The sequence below is a fragment of the Galleria mellonella genome, unplaced genomic scaffold (assembly GCF_026898425.1).
Source record: "Galleria mellonella isolate WM207_F2 unplaced genomic scaffold, CSIRO_AGI_GalMel_v1 utg40, whole genome shotgun sequence".
Taxonomy (NCBI): domain Eukaryota; kingdom Metazoa; phylum Arthropoda; class Insecta; order Lepidoptera; family Pyralidae; genus Galleria; species Galleria mellonella.
The window spans coordinates 4,409,133-4,432,361 of NW_026442094.1; the positions used below are offsets into that span (position 1 = coordinate 4,409,133).

A 23,229-nucleotide genomic window follows, 5' to 3' on the forward strand; every position below is an offset into this window, starting at 1 on the left:
TGCCTAGTCTTCAAGAAGATAATTTGTCTGGAATTGTTGTTTTTTCTCTTCATATGTCACGACACAAAGTGCATGCGACAAAAAGTTTGGAAACAGGTGCGAAACTACTCTGTTATGTACAGAAGAAAGAAACAGTACAGAACCACAGAATAAGCAGTAAAATAGATCATGTTTGTTCTATGGTTGCGATTGTTACGGTAGGTAAATTCTTGTCTAACTGAAAATTGCATGATATTTGTGGTCAAGTATTTTTTTTTTTACGTTTCGTAATGTTAGTATCGCCTCTGTTGAGCAATTTGAGGACTAAAATTACTCAAACCAGTTAGGAGCCTGCAAAAAACTCAAAATTATACGTCTATAAGAAAAAAGTGAGTGCTTTCTGTATTGGAAAATTTGCCCTTCGGATTACAGTTTCTTTATAAGTTATACTGTAAACGAAAGCAAATAATTATGAATCCTGCTTTTATCACTCTCTGTAAATTCATAGTTTTTGTTCTAATATTTTTGAGTTTATTTACATATGTTGTTATTGGCAGTACGTCTGCACCAAAGAAATTACAAATTGGTGTTAAAAAGAGACCATCAGAATGCCCAACCAAGAGTAAAAAAGGAGATTTACTACATATGCATTACACGGTAGGTAAATTCGGAAAAATGTTACAGCTTGTATTCATCATACTGCAATGTGATTAAATTCACTTAATTAGAAATGTAGCTTGTAATATGGTTAATATCATGGATATTACATATTAGGAGCAAACACTCCTACAGAGACATGTTTAACCTGGTATATATCACTTTTACTGGCTGGAGGTAGTGGTCAAACAAAACTATCAATTTAGTTGTAACCATTCTACAACCTATAAAGTTAATAAATTAGAGATAATCTATGTTTTGTTCAATAGAACAAGGATTTGTAGAACTAGTATAAAATTGGATTTTTATAAAACTAGGGTCCCATTTTCGGTCAATTTTGTAGTGCCATTCTCTGAAAGTAAATGTTAACTTGATATTATAGTCTAATCATTATTCTATGGTCCAGTATAAACTAAATAATTAGCTTTATTTTAGATCACATTATATATATTGTTAATAAATATAAAAGATAAATTCAATTCATATATCTGTCTCCATTTCCAATACTTTATAAAATTTCCAGACCTGTTTCTAGAATTACTAGACCCTTGTAATGAACTTGTAGAGAAATCAGACTGTAGTCTGATTTCTCTACAAATATCTTGAATGTATATTAGAATTAAATAAAAAAATTTGTTTAGTTCTCAATGATCTGTAATATATTTTACTAAACCATCAAATTATTTAGATACAAGTATAGAAAATATCTCAAAATCAACCACATTTTTTAAATTGAAACCATATTACTTACTACCACCACCTACTTAGTCTATTTTTTTATCTTCTTGGATTAAACCATACACATTTACAAAATTTCATTAAAATATGTTAACCAGAGGGACACTGTACAAAAGTCGTTTGCTTGGGCACCTCTGTCCCATTCATGTTTCTACTGTGAAGCGGTCGTGTTTGCGTGGCTGTATTTTGATTTGATGGGTGGGAAATGCCAGTGAATTTACAGGGTACTGAGAAATAACACCTGAGTCCTATGGAATGGCAGTGCATGAGGGGTATTATGGGTGATACAGTATATTTTTAGGTCCATGGTACTGCTCATGTCAATAGGTGATGATTATCATTGTGATGGAAACATCAGGCCGTCAGCTTGTTTGCCATTCTAAGCTGCACAAAAAAAATCAGTGTGGAAATTGTCATGAATGAAGATCATGACACGGGATCTTTATATTAAGATAAGTGTCAATACTAAATTATTTATCATGATAATACAAAAGCTTTTGACAGTGTAATCAAAATATTCAGAAAATGGCATTTTACTGCCGTCATTAAAATTTTTTCTAACACAAAGTTCAAATTTGTATTTAAATGAAGTCAATCTAGGTTCTTTGAACTCATTTTAGAATCATAAATGTACATGAAAAGTACATCCAGTTACATGTATTTAAGTCCATATTTGTGACTAAAACATTGATAATGATTACATAAAAATATAATCATAACTGCAATCCTGATGTAGCCAGAGAGAGCCTTTGTACCTTTGTGAAAAACAACAATTGTTATGTCTATCAGTGGCATTCAGATTAATTGCATTAATAATGTTTCTATCACTTTGATGTATCATGATTATATTTTTTAAGCTTATATACCACTGTTTAGCAAATATCCATGATTATATTATTATTTAAACTTAAAAACTTCAATTTATTATGACACTACACTCAATTCTCATTATTTCAGGGCACATTGGATGATGGCACTGAATTTGATAGTTCTATACCACGTGGTAATCCCCTCACCTTTACACTTGGAGCAGGCCAAGTCATTAAAGGTTGGGATCAGGGACTAATAGGGATGTGTGAAGGTGAACAAAGGAAGCTTGTTATACCACCAGAGTTGGGTTATGGAGAAGCTGGTGCTCCACCAAAGATACCAAAGTCTGCCACTCTTACATTCCATGTAGATCTTGTCAAAATTGAAAGAAAAGATGAACTGTAATTTCTAGTTCACTTTTCATATAATTGGTTTCTTATGCCTTTATATACTTACTAAAATTAAATTAAATAAAACATTATGAAATTATTTGTTGTGTTATTGTGTGTTTACTTGAATATGATTACAATAATATAAAATGACCGCTGGTGAAATTATGAGTTTTACAGTAAAGGGTTTAATTATGTTTTAAAATTTACTATTTATTTGAAATTTCTGTTAATATAATGTATGTCATATATATAGTTGGAACATTGATCTCCAACAAGTATCTATTAATAAACATTTTATTTAATATAACATTTTTTGTGAATCTATATTTTAATTTTAATAACATGTATGTAAACACAATCTCAAGTATATGTGATTTGAATGAATGAAAATTTCAATAATAAATTTTCATTCTTTCATTCATATTTAAATATAGGAGTTTATTAGTATATATATTTTATTTTGTTAGGTAGGTACCTATCTTCTTTTTTAGCGTTTCGAACCGAACTGGTGGTACGGTTATAATAAAAGACTGAAATAATTTACTTGCTTATTTATGTATATAAAAATTTTAAATGAATTTATTACACAGACATTTAAGCACCTTATTGTCGATTAAGAATTTGAATTATTTTTAAACTGTTGAGCAATAGCTAGAAAACATCAGTGGATTCAGTCATAGAAGGAGAATGCCTCAGACACAATACTTATTCCATGGACTCCTCAATTGGTTGTCATTTTTACATCCTTTTCTGTCAGCAAAATAATATTTCAAGCCCACACCAACCATAACAAACAATTACGTATTGTCACATTGCGAAATTATAATTAAACTACATCTCTTCAAGTAAAATCCGTTCCCTTAATTTTTTACGTTTGTTTCTCTGACAAATTAAAATCTATTAGACATATGTTAAGATATATTTACATATAGTCTCTGTAATCTGTGAATTAATAGGTGGACTCGCATAAACCTGTAGTAGTGATTTTAGAAAGGCTTTAATCTGTGGTGGAAGTTGTCAAATTCTGGAACAACAAATTTTAACACGATTTTCTATTTGTGTGTCTGTTCGCTGAACTGCGTTTTTGCTACTATTTGTAATTCATTTGCTAAATTATATATCTTTACTTCATTCTATCAATATAATATCTTATGGTATGAATTATAAATTGCAAGGACTTATAAATTATTAGTGTTTGTGAAATTTTCCAAGTTCGTTGTGATAATGGTTAAAATATTATTCCTCCACCCGGATTTGGGTATTGGTGGCGCTGAACGACTGGTTCTCGACGCTGCATTAGCTTTCAGGCGGAAAGGACACGAAGTTGCTTTCTATACAAATCATCACGATGCCAGCCATTGTTTTGCAGAAACTAGAGACGGTACCTTTCCAGTAACGGTTGTCGGTGATTGGATACCAAGATCTATATTTGGAAGGTTTAAAGCAGCTTGTGCATACGTTCGTATGGTTTATGCAGCTGTATATTTGGCTTGGTATGTTATACCTGTGGAGGAACCGACTCTTATATTTTGTGATTTAATATCGCTTTGTATTCCATTTTTAAAAATGGCTCAGGGGCCATTCCGTGTCGTATTTTATTGTCATCATCCAGATAAGTTATTGACTTCTGAAGGCGGGATCCTTAAGAAATTGTACAGAGCCCCTTTGAATTGGCTGGAGGAGCTGACAACATCTCAAGCTGACAAGGTTCTAGTCAACAGTAAATACACAGCTAGGGTCTATCAGGATGCATTCCAAAACATCAAAGATATTCCAGATATTTGTTATCCTTCAATCAATACAGAGTTTTTTAAGGTTACCACACCTATGCCTTTGAAAGAAGTTGTACCAGTTGGCACAGATAAGATTATATTCCTGTCTATAAATAGGTATGAAAGAAAAAAGAATTTGCAGTTAGCTCTTAGAGCACTAGAGCATTTGAAACATATAATAAGTGAATCTGACTGGAATCATGTGCATTTGATAATGGCTGGTGGGTTTGACCCTATAAATTTGGAAAATATGGAGCACTACATTGAATTGACTGATTTAGCAGCCGAATTGGATATTGAGGACAAAGTGACATTCATGAAGTCTCCAAAAGATGTTGAGAAGGTATCTCTTCTATATAATTGCAAGGCATTGGTTTACACTCCATCAAATGAGCATTTTGGTATAGTTCCTCTAGAAGCAATGTATTACAGCAAACCAGTGATCGCTGTGAATAATGGTGGGCCTACAGAAACAATAGTAAATGATGTTACAGGTTTCCTTTGTCAACCAACAACTGAAGCATTTGCTACAGCTATGAGTAAGTTAATATTGAGTCCAGAACTTGGTGAGAGATTGGGTGAAGCAGGTCGAAAAAGGTTTGAAACAAAGTTCTCATTTGATGCATTCACAGAGCAGCTAGATGGTATATTAACAAGAGAGAGACAGGTAATCTCTGAAGCAAGAGCCATAGAGTTTGAACAGAAGAAACGTAAATAACATAATGCTGACTCTCCAACAATATTTGATGTTGTTTGAGGGTGTACTTAACCAAAGATCTTAATATCAGTAGGGAATTTAAACTTAAGTATCTCTATTTACATTTGTTCATGCACACTATGGCCACTCTCAGGCTAATTTTCAAACACCCCCTTTTGTTATGATGGTTATGTATAAGTGCATTTATTTTAATAATAATGTTAATAATCTATGATATAATAGGTGTCTATGATTTCTAATAAAGTTTCACTTAATCGATTTGTTGTGATGTTTTTAGAAATACTTATGAAATAATTTTATTGCTTATTGAAATGCTGATTTGAGGCCATTTTATATTTTGCATGCTTTATAAAAAATCAGTATGCAATTTTATTTTACCACCAGTCAAGTATCTTGTAAAATGTTTAATAGTTTACTGAAGTAGTAGTGTTAATTATAAGTAGGCAACTGATTCTGTTAATAAGTATAATATATGAGGGTACTAATAATGTTAATTGTTACTAGTAAGTAGCCAGTCATAATTTGTTCCATGTAAAATTAATTTTGATTTAAATTAATATTGGTTTGTGATAAGTATTACTTATTAATTAAATAATTAAATGATGTAAATACATAATACTACTATAATATAATGATACTGTATGAATATATTTAAATAAAATGTACTATTGTTTGAAGCAATTATGAATTTTATTTTATAATCAATGATGGAAATACAATATTTTTTATACAACTTTCAGTCACTGCATACAAGGATATTATTTTTGGCAGAAACAATACTTATTAGTTCAAGGAATTGCAGAGACTCATTTGTTATGTATTATCATAATGGTGGGTGTTTTTTATAATATTCCCTATAATAAAAAAGGTCCCTAATGCATAGAATATAAATATCCTAAAAATCTATATATTCCCATATATCTATTGACCGATGCCATGAATGCCATTGAAAATGCCATCAGGCATCAAGTACACCCTATAGATATAATTGCATATATTATATCTACAGGGCTATAAGTATAAATAAATAAATAGTGTTGTCAAGAGATTGAAAATGCAGATAAACAACAGTAAAAACAATTTATTTATACGTAATGATTCACTCCAATGAAGTCTTATCAATTGTGTTATATGCTTTGTCGACTTTCTCTTGAGGCAGTGGATCCATCACTTCAAATTGTAGATCATACTGTTGATCCAGTCCCATATAGCTGTCACTCATTATGTATATCGTGTAAATCACTCGACCTAGAAATTAATATTTTAATTACTAATTTTAACTACTGGTTATGGAGTAAGAGAAGTCAGAAGAGGTATCAACAAGTGTAAGAGTAGGAAAAATAAAAAGCCCTACATTGAACCACCAAGGGTGTTAAAGAGCCTACATTACATGAATCATAATAGGAATTGCTTTGTATAATTTATGATGTAAAGGATAAAGCACTTCTGTATGATAGTGATTTGTATTAATGAAATGGCCTGTTTGTTTATTTTCTTCTTCTAATATTGTAAAATAAAAAATAATACGCGAATACTTTGATTGTTTAGTGGTTTTATACATTGCCTTACAAGGTAATTATTGCGGGAATAGTCCCACACAATACAAACATTTGTATACATGGTGTATGACTTTGTATTGGTTTAAATATTACTTATTTCCTAGCATGGAGGCCAGATACACTTACTGTGAATCAAAATGTAATCTATATGTATATTGTAATTGCATCTGTATATTTTTGTTGAATAAATTATTACTATTATTATGTATGTATAATATGTATTAACATTAGGTATTTCCATTTAGCAGTTATCCATAAGTTCTGCTTAGTTTGCGACTAGATGGCGCTGAGTAATATGTCCATACATATATCTCTCACATATACCCAGTGGTACTTATTATTATTACTTTACCTCTGTGTAGGGGCGTGTAGAAAGCAAGATGGGTAGTGTGTGTGGCGCGGGCGGCGGGTGTTCGCTTGAGTGCAAGTAGTTCCCCGCGGTCGCGGCAGCCGAGCGTCAGTATCCATCCCTCGTTCTTGCCGCGCGGGAAGCGTGGACACAGCACATTGTTAGGGTTGCCACCGCGGCGTTGCATTTCGATTAACAACGTGTACTCCTAAAGGAGAACAATATTTGTAACTAATAATAACGTTGATCTATATTTAAGGTACTGGACCTTAAAAAGAAAACCGGTTCACCTATAGGAACATTTTATTGACAAATTTACGACTCATCTGATAAGTGGTTGTGGACGATATAGAATGGTGAAGTTAATTCTATTGCAATATAATGTTTCAGATATAAAAACTATGTATAAATGTTAACTGTGTTAAGTTATAGAGAATATTTTAAATTCAACATAATACAAACCTGGTCAGCATGCAATGGTAACCACTTGTCCTTTCCGGGTGCTTGCGGGAGCCGCTTATCTTGTTCGCAGTCACCGTCGTACCAAATACCGCGGACTGATAACTTTATGTCTAATGTAGGAAGGTCGCAAATTGCCTATGGAATTTATAAATATAAATTATTACTGGCTTGTGCAAACAAGCTGACAGCCTACCTGATGAAAAGTGGTCACCACCGACTATAGACGTGAATAGTACCATGGACATAGCATACTGTTTTATCCATGATACCTCCCATGCGTTGCCAGTCCTGAGGGCTAAGGTGTTATACCTCTGTTCCCTGTAAATTCACCGCCATATCCAACCCTTCAAATTGAAACACAGCTATGCAAATACGACTATTTCACGGTAGAGACACGAATGGGACATATGTACCTAAGCAAACGACTTTTGTACAAAGTCTCCTTCTGGTTGTTGTTCGGCGATTTGGAATCGATATTGAATAATTGTTTTTACATTTATTAATCTTCTATTAATTCTATAACAATTGAAATTGCTGCTTTTTATTTGCAGAACAATATAAATTATTATGAATAATTTCTGAGAATAAAATTGAGCTATACTCACCCTATGTATTTGCTCAATTTGACCTTCCTCGAATTCTCTTCTCAAGTATTTGGCTAGAAGCTCATAGTTCCTCATGCAGACCACTTTGAGTCCATTCAACAACGTGCAAGGCTTGTTTGTGTCTTTGGTCATATGTGTGAACATATATAAGTGGTGCGAGTCGATATGGGGCAATGTGGTGAGGGGTGAGTCGGTTGGCCACCGCGCTTGTACGATGCTCTGCATTAGCATCTGACAGGACAGACAGACAGACAACCAGCCGTTTTCTGCTGACGTGTCAATCATTGCCTGTAAGGTAAGATATTAATTGCTCTGATAGTGTATTAAAATTTCTGATAGTGTATAAATGTACTAGTAAAAATTTTAAACCAGTTTGCTATTTTGCCTGGGAACTTATTTAATTTATATATTATATATATAGGTAGAGTTCTATTCAACCGACTTTAAAAAGAAGGAGGTTCTTAATCTAGTCGTATGTTTTTTTTTTTGCCCGTAAGTTTTTTCATGTTTGTTACCTCATAACTCCGTTTATTCTAAATTGACTTGAAAAGTTTTTTAACTGAAAGGATATATTTACAGATTGGTCTTATCAACATCGGTTGAGCAGTTTAGTTTTTAAATAGATTTTGTGGGACTAACACTATTTATGAAATAAAATGCATCCTATATTACTTGTTAATAATGTTACTTTCTATAATTAATTTTTTTTTAAAATAGATTAAGTATTTTTGAGTTCCACTATAAACAACTAAATAAAATCTTTCGACTTTCTAGTTTAAATTATATGATAGATTAGATATGAACGAGCTTGTGTATATTATAATATGGATTTAAAAAAATTATAAATCAACAGTACAGCACTTACTTGTAATATTCGTATGGTTTGATCGAGCACTGACTTAGTATCAGTCAGGTAGTCTGTGTTTGGTAGCGGGACGCGTGTCATATGCGCCTGTAGAAGTAGGAATGCTTTCACGTTGGACGAATCTAGCGACAGAGGGTCCACAGGTAGGCGAAGTTGCTGCGATAGTTCACTGTAAAAAGTATTTATTTATTTTACACTTTATTGTACCAAGTAAAAAAAAAAATACAATAAATACAGTAAATATAAATGAATAGTGATACAAAAGGCGTCAACAAAAAATCATTTCCACTATTATATAGGTACTAATACACATAAATAACACACACATAAACATACACTATTTAATAGCATACATAGAACAGGAGAGAATAACAAAGGAAAGAGAAGAGTGAACACAGGAAAATAGTAAAAAGTAATTATAATATGTTTAACAGACTTTAATGAAAATGCAAACAAACAAATAATCGTCTCGACTATAAGACTCTTGATGTCTAATAATAGTTTTTATTTATTATGATATCAGTCGTTAATTGAAAATTTAATTCATTACTGAACATAGGCTTTTCCCATTAGAAGTTTTGCCAATAGTTGCCACGCGTTGGCAACCGACGTTAGACTTTGATGATGTTTTAAGAGAGACGCTGCTGCCCATCCCTCGGTTATTGGGTTCCCTTAGTCGCCTCTTACGACACCCACGGGAAAGGGTAACTTATTCTATAGCGGAATGGGGCGGTAATAATTAGTACAAATAAAAAATTGATTAAATATAAAAAAAAACCAACGCCAGATTCTTTTTTAAATACCTAATTGACGTTGCAATTATTGTTTTATATTGATTGAAATTGATATTTTTACGATTGTAGGTACATGTAAACCAATGCCATGCATTCCTGAAGATTACGCCTGTAATTTAATTTCTCTTCTCTATTTTTTTTTTAAAATCAGAGTCAATGCGCATGCGTCTTTATTAGTGTCCGGTGTTGTTAGTGTCTTTGGGGTGCGGTCATCACTTACTGTTAGTACAGGGGTTCCCAAACTTATTTTGTCTACAGCCCACTTTGAGAATAAATTATTTTTTAGCGCCCCCATTTTTTCACCTACTTAAAAACCACTATTACTTCAAATTAACCAATTATTGTAAGCTATATAAACGGAAATTAAACATTAATTCTAAATGAGCCTTTACACAAGGTCCCCATTTTTTTCTGGGTCTCTTACCGCTCCCCTATAGGCCTGCAGCGCCCATAAGGGGGCGTTATTGCCCACTTTGGGAAAGGCGGTATTTGTTGATTCACATTCTAGTTTGCCATCATTTCACATAAAAGAAATTTAAATGCTCTCTTTAATTCTTCATAGATTGAATAGACTTGGAAGTAGACTTACCCATTAAGTACGTCCTCGTTATGGCGGACCGGTAGCGTGGCATACTCGTACGAGTCTGCCAGCACTCTGAGTAGACTGTCGACGTGCAGAGTGGGCGCCAGTTGCGAAGTGAAATGTTCCATGGTGCGGTGCGAGAGGTAATAGTAGGAGGCGATGCGGCCCATCCACGTGCTGTGCACTGTACGCTCGTCCTGATATCGAAAATATATACTTTTGAACCGTAAAACGTCTAGAAATTTCATTAACCGTATTATAGTTTAGTACTTCAATAGATTTCTGAAAATGTAAACACTAAATAAAACAAGAATAAAATAACCGATTTTGAATTATTGTTATTGGCCTGTAATTTCGTTTAAAAAGTGTTCCTGTAATTTTTTTCCATGCAACTTAGAATGGCAAACAAGCTTAACAAACAATACTTTTATTAGAACTTGGTTGTTGCATCAGCCGTCGACTGTGCACTGTTGAACATAGCCTCCCTCTAAAACTTGGTTACTTTTTAATAAATAGCTATTGAATAGATTATTATATGTAACAAATTATAGAAAAAAAAAATAGCAAAATACTATTAAAAAAATACAAAAATTTTATCATGGATATGGTAAACAGATATACGGTATATTACCTCTTCAATCTCAACGCAGTAGGCTTGTACGAGCGCGTCGATGCTGGTTTGCACCAAGTTGGACAGGTAGCGGTTCACGTCCTGAGGCTCCAAGCTCTCTAAGTTGTAGTACGACGGGTTCTTCAGCAATCGCCGGAAGAAATACGTCCACGTCATGTAGTCGAGGATGTCCTGTTTCGTTTGTACTGTGCCTGTTCAAATTGTGATGGTAGACTAGGGTAGATTAAATACGGGTCTTTTAGTTTATGGTTAATAAAAAGTTTTCCCTACAACGCTCTTTGAAGTTTTTGGCAATTATTATGTTTAATATTATGGTTTAAATATATATACCCAAAGAGGATTGACGTCAGGCTGAAAGAAGACGTCAGAAGATAATGATTATGGTTTAAATAAATATTAAGAGGTGAGAAATAGAGGGGGGGGGGGGGAATATTATAAAAATTTGGTTATTGGTAAAGGATAAAAAAAAGATTAAACCAATTTAAAAAAATCTTTCACTTGTTAAGATGAACTAACTTCTATAAAGAAGTTAAATCATTAGAGAGTAACACAGGGTGCAATTTATTAAAAAATAAATATGATTCCGTATCGATCCGTTAGTTATAAAAAAAAACTTCGGCTCTACATACCCGCAACAATCTCGGCATTCAAGTGGTCCGCAAGCACTTCCAACAAGCTGGATTCAACAGGGAAAGGTTCGTACAGGAACTTCTTGTAGAAATTTTTCTTCTGGTCGTGAACTAGTACGACAGCCACTCCTTCGTTGTCATACTAATAGACAACAAAAACTGTTTAATATATATGCTTATGACTGTAATCTCAATAAGGGTTGACAGTGACGTCGAAAATTGCTATTATAGTGAGCGTAATACTTGACTTTTGCCACTAATTATGCTGGTCACCATTATGAAGGAACGCTACTTATTAATGGAAGGTTATAGATATTTATGTTATCATAGCAGGCCTCTGTCGACAGTTCCGTGGTTTGTCTTTGCCCTATTAGGTCGACCTCCACGTGGTTCCCCCTGGAAACCATCGTGAACAATTCTTGTTGAATTCGTCACGATGGGCTAACTGGCCTGCTTCATCCTCACCTATCACCCTTCACTGGTGCCCCGCCAGCGTATCCCGATAGCGCAGGCGGGGTTACCATTCCATTATCACCCATTAAAAAAAAAGTCCGTGGTTTGTTATTTTGTATTTTTCAATATAGATCAATATTGTTAGGTAAAGGTCTGAAATATTCTAATGTAATGTAATGTTTTAAAAAAGAGTACGTGATACGATAAGTGGCTGACACTGTCTCCAAGAGAGCACGTAAAGCCATCTCTTGGTAAGAAAGCACCATGATAGCGCCCTAAAAATCTTAACGACGGATTGCGCCATCTTTACACAAAAAGCAGTACCACAGTCGTCACTGCATCAGGTAGGTTATACATACACACGGGTATGTAGTGCACTATTGGTAAATTTCTCTGACTCATATATTAATTATTTATTTGAGGGTAGATCTTTAGCTGTTGCCTCTGTCTGCAGTGTAAAAAAAAAAGTAATTGTCTATTAAAAAAATAAATAACCTGTGGCCTGCCAGCTCTGCCCATCATCTGCAGTACATCAGTGATGGGCATGTCGACGTAGCGTCGCGACTTGCCGTCATAATATTCTGTGCCCTTGATAACGACCAAGTGCGCGGGGAAGTTGACGCCCCAGGCAAGCGTCGCTGTGCAGATCAGGACCTTGGTGAATGGAAACATTCTAATTTATTTATTGTATTAATTATTATTTTTTACTTTTATTTGCATACTCAATCATAAATCACTAAATCAATAATTGTAATGATAATTATATTGTATTTATATGATATTTTCTTTTATAAAAACTAGTTATTTTGATTAGAAATTAATTTTAATCGATTCAGAACTTTAAAGTTCTGAATCGATTTTGATGCAATTGCTATGAGATCAATCTGAAAGTAAGTTTAGAACAATTAAAAAATATTTTTTTAAATTAATATATCAATAAATAACGAAGTTCTGAGGGAACCAACATAAAAACAAATACAACCTCTTCCTTTTTTGAAGTCGGTTGAAAATCTTGTGTCACAATACTCGTTTATGCTAATCTTCGTAATTGCTCGACTGGTTTTAATGATTTTTTAAATATATAAACATCTGTATGAATTAGGTGGATATCTGGTATCGTGTTACGACATAAATTATCTTTTATTTTATTTTACACTATTTATATTAATAAAAAAATATATTAATAAAATATTATTAGAAATTTAATATTTCTTCAAGTTTCCATTATTTCATATACAAGTTACCTGTATTTTCTGATTAATAAACAGCTCCTCAACAGTGTTCCTGTCTCTCTCGTGCAGGCCAGCGTGGTGTATGCCAATACCGAACGCGAGCGTCAGTTTCAGGTTCGATTCCCGGATGTTGGATAAAATTTGCTCCATTTCCGATTCTTGCATGTGCAGCCACTGTTTGGGGTTTTCTTCGGCCGCTAGATACGCGATTAGATCGAGGGCTGTTAATCTGAAATATGAATTAATTATGCTTATATTTTTTATATAACTCGAATACTTTTTAATCATTCTAAATTCTTCACTGTGCACGCCATATGTCCTTGGAACTCACTGCCATCGTCAGTATGCAGCGCCCAGTCATTAAGAATTATTTTTTTTAAAATAGCTTAAAAAAATTATTATTATTAAGAAATGACGAACGAGGATGAAAAGCTGGTCATTTACCTATTATGACGAATTTCACAAGAATTTACCATGATGGTTTCCATGAGGAACCGCATGGAGGTCGTCTTGATAGAGTATAATGTGAGTAATGGAGCTGTAAGACCCCATTACTGACAATCCCTTTCTCATGGGTAGGGAGGAATTTTTAATGGATGATAATGGAATGGTAACCCCGCCTGCATTAACGGTATACGCTGGCGGGATACCAGTAAGGGATGATAGGTGAGAATAAAAAGGCAACTCAGTCAGTCCATCTTGAAGAATACACCTGGAATTAAGCGCAACAGTTTACAAGGGAACCACGTGGAGGTCGACATGGCAATATACCCTATATTACTACCAATGAGTCTAGTACTCCGCATTACTAACCATCTCTTCACCCCATTAGAGGCCCCATAGCAATCAAGTCTCCAATCCAATAGCTTAGCACTGAACAGAAAGATGTCTGTTGGGTCAGTTAGTTAAAAAAAAATGGTATGGAGACATACCTGGTCTGCCGTCGGCTGGAGACGAAGACGAGGGCGGGCGCGGCGGGCGAGTGCTGGCGGATGGCGTGGAACGTGGGCTTGTTCATGGACAACATGCGCGGGCAGTAGTGCCGCCCCGGGTGACCTGATATGTGCACCTGAGGGACGCATGCTGGTTTCAGTACAACTATAGTGGTAGCGTAAACGTATCTATAGCATGTTTCAATAAAATTTTATGAAAATGGAATAACGAGTAATCAAATTGACAATAAGACTGCTGTACTCTCCAATAGTAGTACTATTGGACATTAGGACAAATGGAAAATCGATTAATTGACTGAATGTTTTAATTTGTTACTATTTTCGTTAAGAAATTGCTTTTGTGATAGTATCAACAAAATTAAATCATTATTTTCACCAAGTTATATTTGGATGGCTGTGTTTTAGTATGAAGGATTCGATATGATAGATAAATTACAGGGTACAGAGGTAAAACTATAATATCTTAAGAATTGCTGTTCATATCTATAGATGACGATTACTATTTTCCATAAGGTGGGCCATCAACTTGTTCGCCATTCCAAATTGTATTAATAAAAAATATATCTATCCAAATTATTGTGTTCACTAAGGTAGAGCACCTATGCACAGCAGTAGTACTTTCAATGTCTAGTAAAAAAAAAAACAACAATACCTCCAAAGGTACGGGTCGCACAGAAGGCCTAAAATTGTAGAGTCCCATTTCACCGATGTTCAGCCAGTTGGCGAGGTCTTTAGCATTGGCTAGCGCCGTCGACAGGCCTATGATACGCAGACGCCGGGACGTGTGAGATTCGATGAAATTCGTTCTGAAATATTTATTATTATTATTTCAGCTGCTACCTGTCCACTGCTGGACATAAGCTTTCCCCATAAGGGGGATTCTGTCAGTAGTTGCCACATTTGGTAAGCGGGTTGGCAACTGCAGTTAGGTTTTTAGAGATGTTTTAAGAGGGACGTTGCTATTCATTACTCGCTCTCCTTAGTCGCCTCACGGGAAAGGAATGGGTCGCCTATTCTATGCCAGGAATAGAAAGGCTACAAAATATTAAATTATTATAATTGTCTTAAGCAACACCTCATGTTTTGAGAGTTTAGACTGAGTAAATTCATGATAAACAAAGGAGTTAGGGACTGTTACCAACATTCTCTCTCCCAACCAGTGAGAGACTCATCTAAGTTTTTTTTAATGGATGATAATGGAATGGTTACCCCGCCCGCGCTAATGGTATACGCCGGCGGGGCACCAGTGAGGGATGATAGGTGACAATGAAAGCAGGTTAGTTAGCCCATCGCGATGAATTACACTAGAATTAACCACGATGGTTTCCAGAGGGAACCACGCGAAGGTGGACCTGATAGGGTATATTGCCAGCAATGGGGTCTCATTACTAACAATCCCTTTCTCCGCCAACTCATCTAAGTTAGCCGGGAAAATGGCTAGTGACAAAATAATATTGCCTGATGCAGCAAAATGGCTAAGCCAATAACATTATTGCCCGATGGGGCAAAATGGTTAAAGAAATAATATTATTGTCCAATGGGGCAAAATGGCTAAAGCGATAAAAATATTATTGCCCAATAGACCAAAATTGTTACAAGGCTATACTGATCAAGGATGCAGTATTAGTTTTTACCTAGACACGATAACCTCCAAGACGGGACCCCGGTCCTCTCCGAGAAGATGTATCTCGTCGATGACGATCAGCGCCACGTCCCTGACGTAATTCCTGGTTTGCCACGAGCGGCTGATGCCGTCCCACTTTTCAGGTGTCGTCACTATGACATGTGCGCTCTTTATCGATCGAATGTCAGGCGAGACGTCACCTAAAAATGAAAAAAAAAATTATGACAATTGTAATTATTACATTTTTCAAGAGTCTTAGTTTGTTTGTTTACCGTTGAAATGTATAGATAGATACTCTTTATTGTTTCCTCCAAAAGATTACAATAGTAAACCTATTATAAATATAAACAATTATAAGAAATAATTACAATGAGAAAACAATGCAACCTTTGCATGGAAAGGGGTAATTATAAAATATTTATGTTGTTCCCTTTAATCATTTCAAAATATCCAGTGACAATGTGAATATGTAAAAGGAACAAATTTTAGAAAAAGAAGAAATACAAGGAAAGGAAGCAAGTGTTTTATGAGTCTATCTAAGCTACCTTACCTGTTAGTTCGACGACTTTCCTGCCTAGTTTCTCTTCGAGTCGTATTTTCCAGTCTTTAATTCGCTCCTTGACTAGTGCCTTTAACGGTGCTATGTAAACAACCTGAAAAAATTCAAACATAGCAATTATTTTTTTGTAAGAAAAATGATTTATCTTTATCAATGTGAATGAGTTTGTTTCGTCTTAGGGCTTTAACGACTAAAATAATTACTATGAAATTTGGTATACAGGTACTATATGGGACGGAAAAGGACAGTCCCAGTCACGTGGACGAAGTTGCCGGTAAAAATTTATATACATTTATTCTATTTATATGTTTAATTACACAGTAGTTTAGTCACTTATCATCAGGTGAGCCGCATGCTCGTTTGCCCCCTGTGTTGTAAAAAAAAAAAGACAGTACTTTAATTACAAAATAATCAACAAAAAACACAAGTCTTGATGCTAGCGCCATCTAGTATTTCGTGTATAATTTTGCTTAGTGGCCAACCACCTTAAAACTAATATAAAATGCTAATTTATCTTTCTATTTACTCGTGCAAAGCCGTGGTAGATTGTTAGTAAAGCAAATATAAAAAAAATCTTGGTCACACACCTTGCACCCAGGGTACTCGTTGAACACCCTGAACATAGCCACTTCAGCGACAATCGTCTTGCCGGAGCCAGTGGGCGCGCCTAACAGCACATTGTTGTCTGTATGGTATAAACAGTGGAATATCTGCGTCTGTATGGGGTTGAAGTGGCTGAAGTTGTATAGCATCTCGAACGATGGGTTGTTTAGTGCTGTCACAGGCAGAGGTTGGAGTTCCAGCAAGTCTAAAAATCAAATTGTGTAATAGGTTATTATGAATTTAAAGGTGGACCTACATCTGTGTAACGTAATATTTACAAGTAATCATTAAAATCTAATTAAACCAAAAACTTCTAAACTCTGTGGATTGTTTTTACACCACTATTCGTATCTCTCATATTACGATTATTACGTTAATATCATATTACGATATTACGATCTGCGTCACTGCTCAGCAGTTATATATATATATTATACAAATTAGAATGGCAAACAAGCTGACGGCCCACCTTATGGAAAGTGGTAACCGTCGCCTATAGACATGAGCAGTACCATGGACGTAACAGAGTATACTGTTTCGCCCATGATACCCCCCATGCGTTGCCATTCCTGAGGACTCAGATGTTATTCCTCTGTACCCTGTAAATTCACGCCATTCCCTTCAAACCCAACTGCGGTCCAGCCTCTACTGCGTTCTGGCCATGTTACCAAATAGGCTGGATTCTTTCTACATGAAACATTGTGTTGTGTTGCATGTCGAAAGAACTCCACTATTATTATAAGTCTAATAATTTAATTAATTTAATACAATATAATAATGTAACCTTAATACAAATGATGATTATTATTAAATTCTTAATACAAGTAATTTAGAGGTTTTTGGTTTAGTTGGGAGGTTTTATTTGTCTGTTATAACATCAAAGAATAAGATTCTATTCCTTATGAATATTTACATAAAAAATGTATATACATATTATATTTACCCGTGTGAGGTGGATGTGTTTCAGGTAGTATCAAATGCTGGAATGTTAATGGTAAAACACTTTCTGATCCTAGCCACCTGAAAGAAAAATAATAAAATATTGTATCAACATTTGGCGAATTTCTTATAATTTCATATTAAAAAAAATAAATAATATGGTGATGTACGTCATTTAGTGGACATGCACAAAACGTTTTGTTAAAAAGTTTTTTTTTATGCATGGCATTGTTAAATTGTTAGAAATTGTTACGCCTTGACACAAATGCGTCAACTGTATTGGTAAATATATTTTTATAGCTGTGGTTCAGTTTGAAAAGTGAGATTATCATATCAGCTTTTAATTATCCACTGCTGAACATAAGCCTCCCTTTAGGAGAGATTAGCCAGTAGTTGCCACACCTGGCAGGCGGATTGGCAACAGCAGTTAGGCTTCGAAGATGTTTTAGGAGGGAAGAATGGCAACGAAAATGAAGATATTATAGGCATCACAGTACATTCTGTGTTGTCTACGGAACTACCTTTACCTTTATGTCTTTTGTGTTTTGATTTTATGATTAACTAGCTGTTGCCCGCGACTTCGTTAGCGTTTCCGTCGTTTTTCGTAAAATAAGTAGCCTATGTCCTTCCTCACGGTTCAGTGGTTTTGATGTAACAGACACATTTTCCTTCACTGCTCTGCTCCTATTGATCGTAGCGTGATGAAAAGTATACTATAACCTGCTCAGGAGTATGAAGAATAAATGTACCAAGTTTCGTTAAAATCCGTCAAGTAGTTTTCGTTTCAATAACGAACATACAGACAGACAGACAAAAATTTTACTGATTGCATTTTTGGCATCAGTGTCGATAACTAATCACCCCCTGATAGTTATTTTGGAAATATACTTCATGTACAGAACTGACCTCTCTACAGATTTATTATAAGTATAGATTTAATGAAATACCTTTGTGTTTTATACTTTATATACAAACTCTATAGATACTTTCTCTTTTCAGGTTCACAAGATTGACTGAAAGAAATCTCTTTAAGGGCTAAGTCAGCCTGTGTACATTTTTTAATAACCTAACATCTATATTATAAGTGAATATACAAAAGCATATAAACAAATACCTTTCTGAAGTAGCTCTGATGTAGTATTGAGGAGGGAGAGGTTCAGAAATCGGGATTGTGATGATCAGTTCCTGTGGCTCTTTGGTGACTACCTAAAAATATTAAAATATATAATGATAAGTGAAACTGAATCAATGTCAGATCAAATAAAAAAAATCAAATAAATTATTGTGCGATTGAAAAATTTCAAAACGGGCGGACTTAAACACCTTCTATGCCATGCAGGGGCCATGTTAGTTTAGCTATAAATAAATAACATCGTGCTATAATGTTTATTTATATTATTTATAACTGATAACAAGTATATATATAATGAAAAATCAAACAAAACTTATTCAAGATCTAGTTTTTGTTTTTAACCCTTTGAGTGCCAACGATCGTGCGCATTGCAAATAAAAGTGCCACGAGCGTCATAGCGCTCGTGAAATCAGTCGCTGTTTAGCTTGCTGTAAAAAAAAATATTAAAGTTGGATAATTTTTGGAGGAGATACAGTTTTTTTAGAGACAAGGGTAAATGAAATTAACACGACAAAGATTTCTTTGGCATTTTTAAGTAGATATGAGTAAAAATCAATGGCACTAAAAGGGTTAAGTATACATAGATATTTCAATACATTATTTTGTACTCTAATAAACTAAAAAAATATTTCATGAATGATTTAATGAATAAAATTTATTGCTAAAAATGTGGTACAATAAGGTGACATGGTAATATTACAATAGTTGGTTTCACACATTTTGTCATAACTGACATGCAACAGTCATTATAATAGTTATGACAAAATAATTCTTTATATTAATTCTATAGCCATATTTATATAATTGAGTAATTTACATCTACTTATACCTAAATATTATTTTCAATATTCAAATACCTGCTTCTTAGTTATAAGGAAGTATTCGTGGTAATACATTATGTCGGTGTCGGGGTCTTCTACCCATATCCAAAAAGCCTCCGGTGCTTTGCCGTGGTATTTATCGTTCCACCTGGGTCGAAATTAATATTTTTTGAGTTTAATCAACTTTACAAACCATTAACGTCCCACATTGTGTTTAAGATAAAAGGGTTTTAAGAGCGTGTATGAAAAGATTGATGAATGTGGAAGAAGCGAAAGAGGTTTGTTTGAAACGAAGCATTTGGCGTTCCATTGTTTCTGCCTACCCTAATGGGAGACAGGCGTGACAGATATGTATGTATAAAAGAGTTTTATTTTGAGTTTTCCCTCTTTTGAATTCTTTTCACTATCTATTACACATGTCTCATGTTTATTTTATTTATCTAAATTTTATTCATTAACACTAAACCTACCGACATTTCATATATATGGTACCTAATCCAACCATAAGCGATCAAGTGACCGCTTTAAAATAAAGTATGTATCTTAATATAGAAAGAGATTTTAGACAATTAGATAGTAAATCGACCTTAATATATTTGGACTCAGTTATAATCAATATCGCAGACAATTGTATAAAATAATATAATATTTAGAAATTTCTTATATAATTTTGTTTTGTTTTTTATTTAACTTTCTTTATGTTTATGTTTCTTTTTATGTTTAATTTTTTTCACTAATAGTTGCAACCGAATGGCTTTGTTGCAGTCGCATTTATTATTGGATCATGCTGTGTGCACATGTTGTGGCAAGTTTACCTGATCAATACATTTATGTACTTGCATGTTATAATTTAAGTTTGTATTTGTAAACTTCTGTTATGTGCGCCAAATAAATAAAATAAAATAAAGTAAATAAGTAAATAATAGTAAGTTGTAAATATTGTTGTTGTAAAATGGGTTGTATGTATATTATAGGAAAAGTCAATAAGTTACATGGTGATACAATAACCTTATACATGAAAATGTTTAAACTACATTTCAAAAACGTTTACAAGTTATAGATTTATAGTGCAGTTTCAGAGAAAAATCACACGAACGCTTAGGCTGCGGAATGAGCTCCAATCCGAGGTTTCCCTTAGAGACTACAGTATGGGGTTCTTCAAAAAGGGTATAAAGTTTCTTCAGGGTTGGCAACGCGCACGTGACATCCCTGGTGTTGCAGGCGCCTATAGGCTACAGTGACCGTTTACCGTCAGATGGGTTGTATGCTTATTTGCCACCTTTGGAGTATAAAAAAATATATGTTTTCCTATTTATTTTGTAGCATGTTGTCGACTTACTTGAAATTAGGTATAATAGTTAGTCGAATCCTGAGAACTGTTCTTGTTATCGGATGTAGACTCGCCTCCATTTCGAGTAGCGGGAACTCGTCGGCACATTTCTTTAGGTGTCTAGCGTTTTTAGGGTTCCGTATCAAGTCACCTATGTATACAGAAAATTAAATAAATCAGTCGCCCTCTTGTGTAAAGCAAGAGTTTCTAGCACATTTTGGTTATAAAAGTCTTTTGAGGTTACTTACGACGACGTTTACATACCCTTCGAAATATAAAATCAGTGGTAATAATTTTTAAATGAAACATATAAATAACTTAGAGTGGAATTCGATTTTGAAAGCTCCAGACAGGAAAAGATTTATGCATCTGAGATTTTAAAATCAGCAAACCGTAGTCAAGGGTTAATTGTTAATTAAGGTCATTAAGCACCTGAAGGAGATCAATTTTCTATCTGTCAAATTTTGTCTCAGTCCTTTTTTTATCATTTTTCTCATAAATCATTTTATTTATTTTATCTTTGGTGACACCCTTTATCTTCCTCCACTTTGTTTGATTGAGCTTAATATAGAAATGAAATGCAATCATATGCATATAGCCATAAAATTTAAATTAAATACCCACCTACTTCCTTCCAGTCCATATCCCTAATTTGATCCGGCTTTAACATTGGATACTCGATGTGTTTGAGCGTCTCAATAGTGAAACAATTGAACTGTCTCATATCACTGTAGAAGTCCCACTGTTGTAGTTCCAACATCTTCGCCATCTTGAGGTATAGGGCGGCCATATATGCGTTGTTTTTGCGGAGTGTTATTTCAAATAGTGCGCGAATTATACGTACTGCATTCTAAAAATAGAATATGAATTATAATAAATAAAGAAAGTAATAATATAATAGAATTGATTTGAAATAAAGTTCTTAGTATAACAAGTAGATTTTGCTTAAAAAAGTACGGGAGACCTTAATTAATCCGGCTCGAAGGACCACTACTTAGAATTAAGTTGTAATTGCTCTTGTTTCATAAAACTAATGAATGATCTTATGTATGTATGAGTGCATACTGTGCCATATAAATGAATTGCTTCATTATATGTCAATATGTTAAAAATAACTTTGCGTTTTACTTGTTCGCCTATTACAAGCCTTACGAAATAGGTTCACATGCATAAATGACATTAAAGTAATAAAACTAGATAATTTTGTAATTTAATTTAGGCTTAAAGTACCTGACTGATATAGTTCAAATCAGATTGCAACGAGGAGCCATTGACCCGTCCACGTGAGAGATATGTCTGCAGCAATATGTTGATTTTCCAGTGTATGTCTTCGGGAGGGTCATCAATACGCAGTTCGCAGTATTGGTCTTTGAGGCTCCACAGTTCTGTTAACTCTTCTTTCCTCACCTGTTGTTAATGTAATTATTTAGAGATGTGATTAGCAGTATCCATAGTAATTTACAAATACAATATTGTCTAGCTGATAGTTTAGTTTTCACCGCTAATCTGCTGGATCGACTTTGAAGAAATTCGATATAAGGTACTATCATTTAAGAGAAAGGAGATATGCTTTTATAAAGAATTGAAAATAGTTTTTTACGTTCGGTATTTTTAAAAGTAACCAACCTTCAATTGTTGGAAGTCGGAACAACGCGTGAGCATTTCTAGTACATACGCCTGCGTCATAGATTTTCGGACCATAGAGTTGAACACTTCCATCGTCTCGCAAGTTATGTAGTAGTGGCTGGCAGTACGTCCCAGGTCTGTGTTGAGAATAAACTTAAATTAGATTTCTTAAATACATATACATTGACTGCTGACATTGATGCTTTGTTAGTAATGGAGACTGAGAATCCCATTGCTAGCAATATACCCAACCAGGTCGATCTCCTCGCGGTTCTCCCTGGAAACTATCATGGTTAATTCCTGAAGAATTCATCATGATGGGCTAACTGGCCTGTTTTCATTCTCATCTATCACCTTTCACTGGTGCCACGCAAGCGTATACCGTTAGCGCAGGCGGGGTTAGCATACCATTTT

At 34.3% G+C, this 23,229-nt stretch overlaps 3 protein-coding genes across 6 annotated transcripts in view; 2 read left to right on the plus strand and 1 right to left on the minus strand.

Annotated features, from left to right (window-relative positions):
* Window positions 1-153: 153 nt before the first annotated feature.
* Window positions 154-2,645, plus strand: LOC113520332 (peptidyl-prolyl cis-trans isomerase FKBP2). Of its 2 annotated transcripts, XM_052898126.1 has the most exons (3): window positions 154-197; window positions 537-636; window positions 2,332-2,645. In XM_052898126.1, exons 1-3 carry the CDS (start codon window positions 169-171, stop codon window positions 2,587-2,589), a joined length of 387 nt encoding a protein of 128 aa, XP_052754086.1. In that variant the 5' UTR covers window positions 154-168; the 3' UTR covers window positions 2,590-2,645. The 2 variants fall into 2 exon arrangements, with proteins under 2 accessions (XP_052754086.1, XP_026761440.1); XM_026905639.3 differs by lacking the exon at window positions 154-197 and having other exon boundaries at window positions 293-636; window positions 2,332-2,642.
* A 961-nt stretch (window positions 2,646-3,606) lies between these two features.
* LOC113520296 (alpha-1,3/1,6-mannosyltransferase ALG2) lies at window positions 3,607-5,747 on the plus strand. Its single transcript, XM_026905587.3, has one exon. It carries the CDS (start codon window positions 3,801-3,803, stop codon window positions 5,064-5,066), a length of 1,266 nt encoding a protein of 421 aa, XP_026761388.2. The 5' UTR covers window positions 3,607-3,800; the 3' UTR covers window positions 5,067-5,747.
* A 382-nt stretch (window positions 5,748-6,129) lies between these two features.
* LOC113520445 (activating signal cointegrator 1 complex subunit 3) overlaps window positions 6,130-23,229 on the minus strand; it is a 30,413-nt gene continuing 13,313 nt past the window's right edge. For all 3 annotated transcript variants that reach the window (XM_026905779.3, XM_052898109.1, XM_026905780.3), the window contains 22 exons: window positions 22,816-22,952; window positions 22,420-22,596; window positions 21,814-22,039; window positions 21,199-21,340; window positions 19,896-20,007; window positions 19,021-19,112; window positions 17,911-17,987; window positions 16,952-17,172; window positions 16,356-16,458; window positions 15,816-16,005; window positions 14,834-14,987; window positions 14,161-14,297; window positions 13,241-13,457; window positions 12,492-12,650; window positions 11,544-11,685; window positions 10,915-11,105; window positions 10,290-10,480; window positions 8,907-9,075; window positions 8,042-8,329; window positions 7,437-7,571; window positions 6,978-7,182; window positions 6,130-6,314 (listed from right to left, as the gene is read on the minus strand). In XM_026905779.3, coding sequence (XP_026761580.2) covers window positions 6,166-6,314; window positions 6,978-7,182; window positions 7,437-7,571; window positions 8,042-8,329; window positions 8,907-9,075; window positions 10,290-10,480; window positions 10,915-11,105; window positions 11,544-11,685; window positions 12,492-12,650; window positions 13,241-13,457; window positions 14,161-14,297; window positions 14,834-14,987; window positions 15,816-16,005; window positions 16,356-16,458; window positions 16,952-17,172; window positions 17,911-17,987; window positions 19,021-19,112; window positions 19,896-20,007; window positions 21,199-21,340; window positions 21,814-22,039; window positions 22,420-22,596; window positions 22,816-22,952 — 3,614 coding nt within the window. In that variant the 3' untranslated portion in view covers window positions 6,130-6,165. The remainder of the gene's footprint in view (window positions 6,315-6,977; window positions 7,183-7,436; window positions 7,572-8,041; window positions 8,330-8,906; window positions 9,076-10,289; window positions 10,481-10,914; window positions 11,106-11,543; window positions 11,686-12,491; window positions 12,651-13,240; window positions 13,458-14,160; window positions 14,298-14,833; window positions 14,988-15,815; window positions 16,006-16,355; window positions 16,459-16,951; window positions 17,173-17,910; window positions 17,988-19,020; window positions 19,113-19,895; window positions 20,008-21,198; window positions 21,341-21,813; window positions 22,040-22,419; window positions 22,597-22,815; window positions 22,953-23,229) is intronic.

What these genes read in the sequence shown, in the direction of transcription:
- LOC113520296 (XM_026905587.3), top strand. Translation starts at nt 3,801, where the DNA reads ATGGTTAAAATATTATTCCTCCACCCGGATTTGGGTATTGGTGGCGCT.
- LOC113520332 (XM_026905639.3), top strand. Translation starts at nt 451, where the DNA reads ATGAATCCTGCTTTTATCACTCTCTGTAAATTCATAGTTTTTGTTCTA. An exon ending in TACTACATATGCATTACACG is followed by an intron (nt 637 to 2,331) that starts GTAGGTAAATTC and finishes TCATTATTTCAG; the next exon opens with GGCACATTGGATGATGGCAC.